The sequence below is a fragment of the Pararge aegeria genome, chromosome 23 (assembly GCF_905163445.1).
Source record: "Pararge aegeria chromosome 23, ilParAegt1.1, whole genome shotgun sequence".
NCBI classification, from domain to species: domain Eukaryota; kingdom Metazoa; phylum Arthropoda; class Insecta; order Lepidoptera; family Nymphalidae; genus Pararge; species Pararge aegeria.
The window spans coordinates 10,165,577-10,178,687 of NC_053202.1; the positions used below are offsets into that span (position 1 = coordinate 10,165,577).

A 13,111-nucleotide genomic window follows, 5' to 3' on the forward strand; every position below is an offset into this window, starting at 1 on the left:
TATCTCTAAAGAGATTGAGCATAAGAAATATTAGACGAAGCCGTAGAAGTGATAAGTCGGAAAGAAAAATTTACTCAGTGTACGGTTACCTGTTTTACTAACACGTATTCGATAACGTCGGAGATACATTAAATAGGAGTTTAAAAAAAAATAGATCCGATTTCACGGTGGTTATACAATCGATAACTTATGGTTAATAAGTGCTGAACTAAATTGCAATTATTGCCAGTGATAAAAAAAAACAGGAAAGGTAATGGGGGATATTTTTTATTATCAAATTCTTCATTGCACACCCAGAAACAAAGTACAAAGAGGAACACAGTAGATAAAATAAAAAAACTAGTTTAGGTGTGCAAAGGCGGCCTTATCGTTAAAGCGAGTAACATCTCCAAAAAAAGAGAATACAGTCACTAGGATGAAATCTAGCAATGTTTACCTCAATTTTTAAAGATAGGTAAATGTGTGTAGAGGCGAGGATATTTCTTATACCCACTGAGTAATAAAGAAACCTGCGACTGTACTAAGTAAAGGAGAGCATAAAAAAAAAAACTTGAAACAAATTATAAAGCATAAAATTGTGTAACATCTCCAAAAGGAGAATATGAATTACTGCAAGGAATTCTAGCGGATGTTTACCTCAATTTTTAAGGTCAGGTAAATGTGTGTAGAGGCGGAGTTTTTTTTATACCGTCTTAATTGCAAAAGAAACCTGCGACAGTAATAAGTAAAGGAGAGAATAAAATAAATAACTTGAAACAGGGCCACCAACGTAAAAGGAAAAAGAAACCCGTACCAATGCAAAGCACGGGGAAACATCGTGCATAAAAAGTAAAATGAATCAAATGGTATTGCCTTGTCTAGATAAAGCGGGAAATTTGTTTTCAGCAACTCAAGAAAACCCGAGGACACTAAATATTTAAAAGTCATCATAACTATTGTATAAAATCTTAATATCTTTGCACATAAAAAAAATGCATATTAATAAAAGGAAAAGATATCGCCTAGTGACAATTAAATTTTTTATGGTCTCAGCGATCCTTTTTTCAATTTACCTCTTCATATCATACTATACGGTGTTCCAAAATTCTAACATGTCAGAGAAGATCAAAGTTGATGGTAGTATCGCAATAAACTTGCCCAATGTTGTGATGCATTTGGATTTGAAGGGGTTTCCGCCGAAGATCAGCTACCTAAAGAGTCTACTGACCAAGCTTCAGGAACTCGGTGTAACTGGTTTCTTGATTGAATATGAAGATATGTTTCCATATGAGGGAAGATTAGTGAACCTGAGTGCGAAATATGCCTACAAGAAAACTGAGGCATGTATCTTTTTTTTAAATTAAAAATTAATGGATCAAGCAAAGGTGGGGGTTTTTGATGTGCCGCTAAGCGATTTAGTGTTCAGGTGCGATATCGCGTAGGTACCATAGTCCCTAACAGGTTAGCCCGCTACCATCATAGACCGCATCATTACTTACCACCAGGTGAGATTGCAGTCAAGGGCTAACTTATAGTGGAATAAAAAAAAAAAGTGGAAAACCATCGCCTATAAACAAAGCAAGGGTTGGTTTTTATATCGTGCGCCACGAATTTCATTAAAATGAGATGTGCATTGGATAGAGGACAGTCACTTTTCCTAACAAACTGCTATTCTTTTTCGGAGCAAATGCGTAGATTTTGTGAAAATGAAATTCAATAATGTCGTAAAAACGAAAACGCGAAAGTTGCGAAACTGAATTTTATTGTTTTGAGGTGTCGTATCGATAGAAAGTGCTTTTCTTTTTCTGCGGAAATGCGTAGTTTTTGTGTAAGTCGACAATGAAATATTGTTTTTAAAAAACGAACCATTATATAAAAGTTAATTTCATTGTCGTATCAACTAAAAAGAAATGTGTATGACACAAGCTACGCTTACTTTAGAAAATTAGACGTACAGGTCACGAATCTTCTCCAACAATGAGAAGGGGTTAAGGCCGTAGTCCACCACGCTGGTCCAGTGCGGATTGGTGGACTAAATAATTAATGTCAACTGCTAAATGGAGTGAATTGACTAACCGCCTATTCGAGAAACACAGTGGAGTTGTCCTTGAAGCTTTAATATTAATCGTGTACACGGTTTCCTCGGTTCTTAATTTCTGTGCTTTTTTTAGAAATTTCCTCTTACATGTCTCGAGATGGTCCCATTTCATAAATAGTTTCCTTAAGCACTTCTAATTAAGTTTACGAAAATAACTGTAACATTCTTTGTAGTATATAGCATAAAGTATTTAAAAAACATAACTTTTAATAAAAAATAAATTATCAGTTACAGAAATTTCTGAAAACGGTTGCAAGTTTAGGCTTTGATATAATTCCATTGGTTCAAACGTTTGGTCATATGGAACATGTCCTGAAGCTCAAAGAATTTGCACATTTGAGGGAGTTATCACTTCATTCCAACGTGATCTGCCCTAGTAAACCTGAAAGTCGGATGCTGATCAGAAATATGTTGGAGCAGGTAATTTATTTAAAAATTTCTTATTGTTATCAGATACGTATATAAAATGATAACGCACCCATTACGTTATCTGATGAATTAGTATAAGATATTGATTTCTTTACCCTGGAAGCAATACAGTTAAGTAGTGTGTACTTGACGGCCGATTGGCGCAGTGGGCAGCGACCCTGCTCTCCAAGTCCAAGGCCGTGGGTTCGATTCCCACAACTGGAAAATGTTTGTGTGTTGAACATGAATGTTTTTCAGTGTCTCAGTGTTTATATGTATATTATAAGTATTAATGTATGTTGTTCATAAAATTATTCATCAGTCAGATTAGTACCCATAACACAAGCTACGCTTACTTTGGGGCTAGATGGCGATGTGTGTATCGTCGTAGTATATAAAAAAAAAGAGTGCAAAGCAAGATCTTCATATAAAACCTTTGACGGCCCACTACAGGGCATAGGTCTCCTGCCACAATGAGAAGGGTTCACGCAGTGGTACACCCCTCTGGCCTTGTGCGCACAGTTGGACTTCACCCGCCTTTGAAAGCATTATGGAGAACTCAGGCATGCAGGTTTCCTCACGACGTTTCCTTCACTGTCGAAGCAAATTTTAAGCAGATACAACATTTCAATTGCTTGCGCACATAATTCGGCCCACCGAAAATGAAGCCGAAGTCCTAAAAAAACCTTTGTTTTTACTTGAAATTAATTTAAATAAAAATATTATTACAAATTATAACAGTAGTAATAATAATAACACTTTTATTGACTTTATTTGTACACAAAAATAACCTAAAATAAACTATGTAAAACAAAATAAAATATTAAAATGATTAACGACACATTATTGCAGGATATTTGAATGAATGAATGAATGAATACACTTTTATTGTACACCACATAAACATAACAAATTAAAAGTAAAAATTTAACAAAAGGTATACAATTTGGCGGCCTTATCGCTACATAGCAATCTCTTCCAGGCAAACTTGATACTTATAAAAATAAATTAACAGCCATGTTGCATGTACCATATTCCAGCGAAATAGAAATTGATTGATTGATTGATTAATAACTACTAGTCTGTCACCGCATCACCGCTCAAAGCAAGAACACGGTTTCATTATTCACGTGGTTGATTAAATAACTAAAAAAAAAAACGTGTGTGTACTTATGTACTTCTTTGGCGTAACAAGATAAAAATTTTTGCAAAATTTTTATCTTTCTTATCCATGTTTGTAGAAAAAACGACACTAACAATAGAAAAAAGGTATTGTTTGAATTATTGAAAGTCAACTGTCAAACCTTTTGTTACAAAAACTAAAATGTTGACTACAACTAACTTGGTGTCGGTTTTTTGTGACGGTGTGCGCGCGCATCGTAATAATTTACTCTTACCATTGTTTTTAACGCGCTAAAAGAAGTATAACTTCAAAAATGCGTGTTATTAATACGTTTCCATGACAGATGTAATAGAACGCGTAGTGAGAAATGTGTGTGAAACCCTTAAAAGGACGGTTTTTTTCAAACCTAACTCAGCTTACTGACGAATTCTATTTGTGGATTTAAAGGCCGCATGTTAATTCTGGCAGATCGTCTATGTAATGTTAATGTATTCCATTACCGACTATCGTAATTATCACGGTCATCGTTCTTAAAAGTGGCAATGTTTAAAAATTAAAGGCTGATTTTTTTTTTACTGTTTTTTTCCAGGTCATAAAATTTCATCAGAATATTTTTCCGTTAAAATATTTCCACATTGGATCCGATGAAGTCTATCATATAAATAAATGCAGGCAATGTTTGCAACGGAATCTGACGAAGTCGTAAGTTATGCCATATTTCTTTATTTATGTAGGCATCTAGATGGCACTTTTGATGCGTTGATTACGTGTAGTGATGGCGATAACTACATTAGTAAACATATCGTCAAGTGTAGGCCGATAACTAAGAGCAAATTGACGCGATTCAAAGGTGAAATATCATCCAAAATTCCTGCCCTTGTCTTTAAGAACGGTCATCCTGACAGCATTTATGGTACGCTCTTTAATATTATAGACAATGAATTTAACAAAATATTCAATTTCAAACATATAGATTTCAATAAAAAAATAAAGTTTAGCGATTGGGCAACTATTGGCATATACAAAAGTAGAGATAATTTGTATGAGCTCTATAGTGAAAAACAATATAACCATACTCCAGCTTTCCTACAACACGTAAAAATTTACTCTAAAACGTTTAAGAACGTTTGCTTTCATGCTAAGTCGCTATACTTTAAGGATCAAATCATAAAATCGGATAACAAAGTACAAACAACCTGGAAAATTGTTAATAATGAAACTGGGAAAGCTAAATCTCGCAACGTAAACTTTGAATTAATTATTAATGATAATAAAGTTACCGCTGACAGTGAGGTTGCAAGTACCTTTGAAAACTTTTTTCAGAGTGTTCCTATTTTGTTGACTGATTCACTTAATTCTTCACCTACTGCAGCTCAGAGTTTATTGAGGAACAACGTTAATGAGTGCAACGTTTTATTTAATTTTAAACATATATCTGCATATGATATAATAAAGAATTTTAAGTTGTTGAAACAGAAAAAAACCGGTGATTTATGGGGTATGTCTGTAATGGTAATATCTAACATTATAGATGTTATTGCCCCTTACTTAGCCATACTTTTTAATGAATGTGTTGATAGAGGTACTTTTCCAAATTTAATGAAACATAGTAAACTTATACCTCTATTTAAATCTGGCAATAAAAACGACATTAACAATTACAGACCCATTTCAATCTTACCAGCTCTTAGTAAGGTCTTTGAAAAAATTATATTAAATCAACTTTTGAATCACTTCAATGTAAATAACTTACTACATCCGGAGCAGTACGGTTTTACTAAAGGTCGTAGCACCACGGATGCAGGCGCTAAACTTTTAAAACATGTGTACGATGCCTGGGAACGTTCGCAGAATGCCATTGGTGTTTTTTGTGATCTATCCAAAGCATTCGATTGTGTCGATCATAAAACCTTGCTTCTTAAACTAGCCCATTATGGTATCAAAAACGTTGCACTAAATTTGGTTGCCTCTTATCTCAGTGACAGAACCCAAAGGGTTTGCATAAAAGACATTAAGTCGCAGGGGTCGGCTACGTCAATGGGTGTCCCACAGGGTTCAATCTTGGGTCCCTTTCTATTTTTGGTGTATATAAATGATCTACCACACCATGTCAGTGAAACCTGTTACATTGTACTGTTTGCTGATGATACATCTCTAATTTTTAAAACTGATAGAGGTAGAGACAACTCTGACGATGTAAGCCGTGCTATGTCGCATGTGTCGCACTGGTTTACTGTCAATAATTTACTTTTAAATGCAAAAAAAACTAAGTGTGTGGAATTTATTTTACCAAATGTAAAGAAAGTTAATAAAAATATAATAATAAATGGAGAATCACTAAAAATGGAAGATTCCACAGTTTTTCTGGGCATGACCTTGGATTGTAAGCTTCAGTGGGGTACCCATATAGATACACTAGCAGGTAAACTAAGCTCGGCTGCCTACGCCATCAGGAAAATTAGACAGATTACTGACGTAGAAACAGCAAGACTTGTTTACTTCGCGTACTTTCATAGTGTGATGTCTTACGGGATCTTATTATGGGGCAAAGCTGCTGATATTGAAACTATATTCATATTGCAGAAAAGAGCTGTACGGTCAATATATAAACTTAAATCACGTGAATCCCTCCGAGAAAAATTTAAAGAAATTGGTATACTTACGGTAGCCTCTCAATACATTTATAACAATATAGTATTTGTAAGACAACATATTAGTCTTTATAAACAAAAAGTGGATATAAACAGTCGACTTACAAGAAATGGTCATAAATTAGTGACATCTGCATATCGTCTGCGAAAGGTGCAGAAGTCATTTGTGGGATTGAGTATACGCTTTTATAATATGATTCCTAAGGTAATTTTGGACCTACCAATCCATAAGTTTAAAGAATGTGTTAAAACACATTTATTACAGCGAGGTTATTATACAATTGATGAGTTTCTTAATGACAAGGTTGCTTGGAAGCATCCGGCTCCGCTTTCATCTCTCACAAGATAGAAAAATGAATGTTAAAATATAAAATGTAAATTTTTGATGTTGGAAAAGAGCAACTGCTGAGCTTCTTGCCGGCTTCTTCTCGGTAGAATCTGCCTTCCGAACCGGTGGTAGAGTCACTACACACGGACAGACTTGACGTTTCAAAAGTGCTTGTATTAGGCCTACTTGAAATAAATTAATTTTGAATTTTAAATCTAAAACTAAGAAAAAACCCGCAAAAAACTTAGCCGGGTGTTTTTTTTTGTTATCATTATCTCACATAGTCATTTGAAAATATTTTGTTGTAAATCGTTGAATACGAAATACAAATTTAGTTGGTGTACATAATTTTTTATCTTTAGCCATGGCGGCCGAGTGCTTTGCCAATTCAGACACGGTCCTCTTATCCTCCGATGTCGTTGGATATGCATTTTTATTAGTCTAAGTATCTGCAGAGCCCTTTTGAAGAAAATATTGTATTTTCAATCTACTTTCAAGGGTTCATATTTCAATGAAACAAGGGATGTAATATTGCTTTTGCTATTCATTGTTTTCTTTGGGCAGAATATCTTATTTCTAAGTATTATTCTATTACCTAAATAAGACTTCATTAAATTTTATTTTCACGCATGGTACGTTTTAATTACCGTAAAATGTAGCGGCCGAATTTCATCAACATTGTTCGAGTAGTTTAGCCTGGATAATATTACAAACATACAGTAGGAATCCGAGTTCAAACGGCATTAATCAAATCATGAATGTTCAGGTATTGGTAACATATTGAATTGATTTGCTATTTAAGACTGTAATAGATTCCAATAAAATGTATCATATATATAGCTATATTTAATCATCATCATAATATTGACCCATTACCGACCCACTACAAGGCACGGGTCTCCTCTCACAATGAGAAGGGGTTAAGGCTGTAGTCCACCACGCTGGAACGGTGTGGTTTGGTGTCCACATACCTTTGAGAACATTATGTAGAACTCGCATGCATGCAGGTTTCCACACGATGTTTTTCTCCACCGTCGAAGCAAGTAATATTTTTAATTACTTAAAACCAACAAGAGATAGAGGTGGGTGCTGTGATTCGAAATCGGCCCCCCGAAAGTGAAGTCGAGCTCCTACCCACTTCGCTATCACCGCTTCTTCTATATTTAAGACGATGCAGTGAATAGTCACAAATCTGAACCACTTTATGATTACACGGTGAGATGAAATTTTGGAGAATTCGATGATAAATAACGAATCTACCACCAACAAACTTTAACAATAATTAGCATTCCACAACTCACGACTGCGAGCATTAACAAACCATGTCAGTAGATAGCTCTTGCATACATTAACGCCCGAAATTAATAAAAAATCGAATCCCAAATGTCTAGACGGCAGATTTAATTTAGTAGCTCTACCCTTTTCTACTCTTCCCTGGAGATAAGGATTAAAAGGATTTTGGATTAGGTTGACTATTTTTTTTTAATCTAGTTTAGTTTTTAATTATTCTGTTATATATAATAGTGTAGATGGGTCATAGTTACGTAATAAAAAAAAATATTATTATTAATTTCAGTCGTCATTTAGCTTGCTAATCTAGTGCTATAAACTATATCCACAGTAAAAAAACTGTAAAGTAGACTAAGTCCACCTTCTTCACAGGCTCCTCGAACGGAGTCAATGATAACTTTACCACCCACCAAAATGAATTCCACAACAGTTAATATAAATTAGATCTACTAAAAGACACTCGAGTCACACCATTAGTTAGTTAAGTACGTAAGAAACCTGAGGATATGTTTCTAACTTAATCACATTGTCTAAATTTCAGAAAAATGTTTCTGGATCACGTAAAAGCCACAGCTGACTTTGTAAAGAAAATAAGCCCCAAGACTACAGTATTAATGTGGGATGATATGTTACGCAATTTCTCAATAGATGAATGGAAGGATGTTAAAAATTTGAGTGTGGATCCAGTCTATTGGAGCTACGGATCTAAGGAAAAAATATCGCATATAGCCATGTATCAGTATCACAAGAAATTTGAAAATATTTGGATAGCGTCAGCATTCAAAGGTGCAGATGGAAGCACAGCGACGCTGCCCGATCTTAAAGAACGTTTGTTGAATCATTTGAGTTGGATGGTACTCATACAAAATTACAAATTTGGTGGTGAACAGAACAATTATAGTTTCAAAGGTATCATTTTGACAGGATGGTCACGGTACTCTCACACGTCTCCACCTTGTGAACTTTTACCTGTGTCAATTCCGAGTTTATTTCTTAACCTATTGCTTATCAAGAAGTTTAAGGATGGGTACAGTTTAATTGAAAGCAATGATCTTAGTGATTTTTATAACAGAAACATGATTAATGATATATCTCGTCAGTTGCGGTGTAGTAAATTGCTTGATATCAAGGACCCAGAAGTAGAAAAATGCAATTTTGACGGTAACGATCTCTACAAAACGATTGCTCACTGTGATGAGGTTACTGAGGACATTGCAACATCTATAGAAGCCATTATTAAAAACTATACAGATTTTGAATACATCGATCAAAATATCAAATGGTATAACAAGCATTTGAATGATTTGTTCTTATTAGAAAAACGAATGATGAAAAAACTGTCTGCTTATTATGATAGAAACTATGTTACAGAGTATGTGAATTATAAATTAAGAGCTTCAAAAGGAATGCTGTTTAAGTTTTTAAGATTAAACTCGATATTTATGTAAAGTTCCGGATGCTGTAGAGTAAGTCCATTCACTGTAAGTGGAAGGATCAATATGGGGTATGAGATGGGATACTTAAACAAAAATCCCACTACTAGAAGATATTTTTTTTTCATAAAAACTATATTGTCCTGTATTAACTGACAAACATATGTGATGCGATTTTGTAGACTCAATTCGAGCGTAGAATATGCCATACTTCCCTTGTAATTGTAATTATATTTGTAACGATTCGGTATGATTATTATTTCTGGTTACATCAAATACCTTATAAGGGTAATAATCATTATAATCAATCACTATAAGGGTAAGGGTAAGGCACTGGCATATGAATAAATTAAAAAAAATAACAGAACGTTTCGGACTATTAAGAATTCCTTCCAAAACTTATAACCACAAATTTCGGATTGTTGTGCTATTAATTGTTTTTTAAAGTATTAATTTAAAATAAAAACATTGATTGATGGCAAGAGAAGCCATTTAACTCCTCCATAACAAGATTTAGCTTCTCCATATGACATACGAGTATGTGGGGATACCATATGAAAAAGTAATTAATACTGTGATTTTTTGTAATTATGTGATTTCACAGACTCGAAAGTGCAAGCTTTTCCCTGCAATTTTTCGGATTATATTTTTTATTTTTAAAGAAATTCCAAAACTATTTGAATTAATAACATACTATCCAATAGTTAAAGTATTTGCTATCTAGGAATCGTAAACTGTTTGCCATATCCTTAAACTTATTTAATAATACAGAAGTAACTTTTTTTTTCTGTTACTTTTTGCACCCGGACCGCTAAACGAGTAGGAAATGAGCTTCATCATCATATCAACCCATTACCGACCCACTACAGGGTACGAGTCTCCTCTCACAATGAGAAGGGTCTAAGGCCGTAGTCCACCACGCTGGCCCATTGCGTGGACTCCACACACCTTTGAGAATTATGGAGAACTCTCAGGCATGCAGGTTTTCTCACAACGGTTAAGGGTAACTTAACCGTTGAAGAAAGTGATATTTGAAAACGCACATAGCTTTGAAAAGTTAGATTAGCGTGCTGGGATTAGTCAGTCCCTCGAAAGTGAAGTCAAGCTCCTACTCACTGCGCTATCACCGCTTAGATGCTTAAAACGGAAATGAGCTTATTATCTTCAAAACCATAACAATTGTTTATAAATTGTAGCTAAGAATCATTTTGATTATATCACCTATAAACAGTAAAAACCGGATTAAGAAAGTCTATTTGTTTGGAAGCTACGTCACAACGACTTCGATATATTAATATTTTAGTAGCCGCTATCAACAAATGCTGATCGGAATTCGTAATGAAAACATCAATAAAATCCCTCTTAAAGCCATCAACTAACTGTGTGGCATATCAAACGATAACTTGGACGTAGCTATAATATTTCATGAACTGTAACGATTCTGACACACTGGGGAATCAACCAACTGGCGGTTTAAATAATTTTCCAGTATTTTTTTTGTGAAAATTAGCTTAATTTGCTATACTCCGCGAACAGCAGGAGAATCTGTATGGTGTAATTTATAGTTTCTTCAATCCGAATCCAAACAGATTCCAATGCAATGTACCCTCTACGCACGTTTCGCTCCGAAACCGGAGCATCAAATTGTTAAGTCTTAACAATTATCCATTGTAAAGTCAACATCTCCTCCATACAGATTCTCCTGCTGTTCGCGGAGTATAGCAAATTAAGCTTAATTTTCATAATATATTATGGATTTCTGCAAAGTAACGCCTGGTTCTTTCCATTAAGTAATTTTTTTGTTTATTGATAAATGATATAGTATTTTTTCTCTATTTAGGAAGCTTAAAATACTTGCCATGTTCTTAAACTTGTTTTATAATGCAAAAATAACTGTGTTTTCCTGTTACTTTTTTACACCAGTACCGCTAAACGAGTAGGAAATGAGCTTCATCATCACATAAACCCACTACCGGCCCACCACAGAGCACTGGTCTCCTCCCACAATAAGAAGGGGTTAAAAGGCCGTAGTCCACCACGCTGGCACAGTGCAAATTGTTCACTTGTTGGGGGGGCGGGGGGTCCCAAATGATGCGGCTTTATAAGTAGTCTATACTTATATTAAAACTGTAACAGATTATGTTCGATCGACTTCTGTACATTGAAGATTTTTAGAGGGCCCTCTTTAATCGATTCTGAAGCTAAATATGCAATGTTAATAATTTTTTGAGCAGGCATCTGCCCTCCCCTTTCCCCTCTGTCGATTGTAAGTTTAAAAAAACCTTTTGTTTTATTCTCAGGCTAAAAATTCCTATGTAAAGTGTGGTTCTGTCCTTAAGTATGTCGTAAAACTGCGATGAAATTCGAACATATAGATTAGCTTGCGGCGTGACGTCATCAATTCCAATCTGCCTCTAATCTCGGCTACTGGGGGAGCGAGAGATCTTTGGGATAAATGTGTTGTTAAACAGAAAACCTATAATCATGAGGACCTCCTTGGCGAAATACTGAGCACTGTGAATTTTAGTAGGAAGTCCCGTGTTTGTATCCCGGCAAACGCAATTTTTCTCTGGTATGGTCAGGTGGTAGGCTTCGGTTGTGGCTAGTTACCACCGACAAATACGTGCCGATAAGAGATTTAGTCTTCCGGTGCGATGTAGCGTGGAAACCGATTAGGTGTATGACTACCATACTCCCTAACAGATAAGCCCGCTACCATCTTAGACTACGTCTAAGATGGTAGCGGATTACTACAAGGTGAGATTGCAGTCAAGGGCTAACTTGTAGTGCAAAAATATACACACCTTCAAAAAGTTACTAAAAGACAATTTTCAGAATAAAACTTGAATTTTACACTTTAAATATAAAACCTAACTTTTATTCTATCTAAGAAACAAAGAAATTAATTACCTAACTAACCAATTAACAGTTTCAGTTGTCACGTCTACTTGTGGATGAATCCATGTTACCTATGCAGTGAAATAGCCGCGGCTCGCGTCAGCAGTTGACCGTCAATATGATTTTGATGCGATGGTGTTTCAAAACTACCCACTTACAATTTACAATTTATTTATTGTGCGCTCGAAGATGCAATTTCTCTTTTTGTAAATTAGCCTGTAAGTTCCATTTAAGTGGAAATTCCTTTATGGAACAATAAATATCTTAGGTTTAGGTTTAAAGACATTTATTCCCATAAAAAGACCTAAGTCACTTACATAGGAAACTTAATTTTCTACAATAAATTAATACACTTCGCCATTAGACTAAACTAAATTCAATTTTACTATTATCTACTCATTCAATGTATTCGTCTTTAAATGTATTGGTATTACCAAATATATAAGAAGCTAATTTAGTTTTGAATACATTGAATGAGTTTACATTTTTTATAGGTATTCTATTATAAAATTTGGCGCCTTTTGGTAAGGGATTTTTTACCATAATTTGTTCTAGTTCTAGGTAAGGTAAGGAAACTGGCTCGACGAGTTTTATTTTTCTTCTTTGTGAAAGTGATATTAGTGTGGATTGTTTTGTTTATTGATTGTCTAATAAAGATGCACGTGCTTAGTATCACTATAGATTTTTTTTTTGGAAGTTCGAAAAGGATATTGGAAAAGATATATCTTAAACCAGAATTAAAAAAAAAAAACATCCTAAGGCTATTAATGACCCATAGCTGGGCATACATGTCCTGCGTTGAGAGGGTTTTAGCTCTCCCGATTAATACCACGATTTGACACCGCAAATTTCACGACTACTATGGTACACATCAACTCATTACCGGCCCACTACAGAGCACGG

At 34.8% G+C, this 13,111-nt stretch overlaps 1 protein-coding gene across 1 annotated transcript; it reads left to right on the forward strand.

Moving 5' to 3' along the window:
• The first annotated feature begins 544 nt into the window (after nucleotides 1-544).
• LOC120634271 (hexosaminidase D-like) lies at nucleotides 545-9,438 on the forward strand. The gene is made up of 4 exons (XM_039904761.1): nucleotides 545-1,319; nucleotides 2,306-2,497; nucleotides 4,198-4,310; nucleotides 8,419-9,438. Exons 1-4 carry the CDS (start codon nucleotides 972-974, stop codon nucleotides 9,323-9,325), a joined length of 1,560 nt encoding a protein of 519 aa, XP_039760695.1. The 5' UTR covers nucleotides 545-971; the 3' UTR covers nucleotides 9,326-9,438.
• The last annotated feature ends 3,673 nt before the right edge of the window (nucleotides 9,439-13,111 follow it).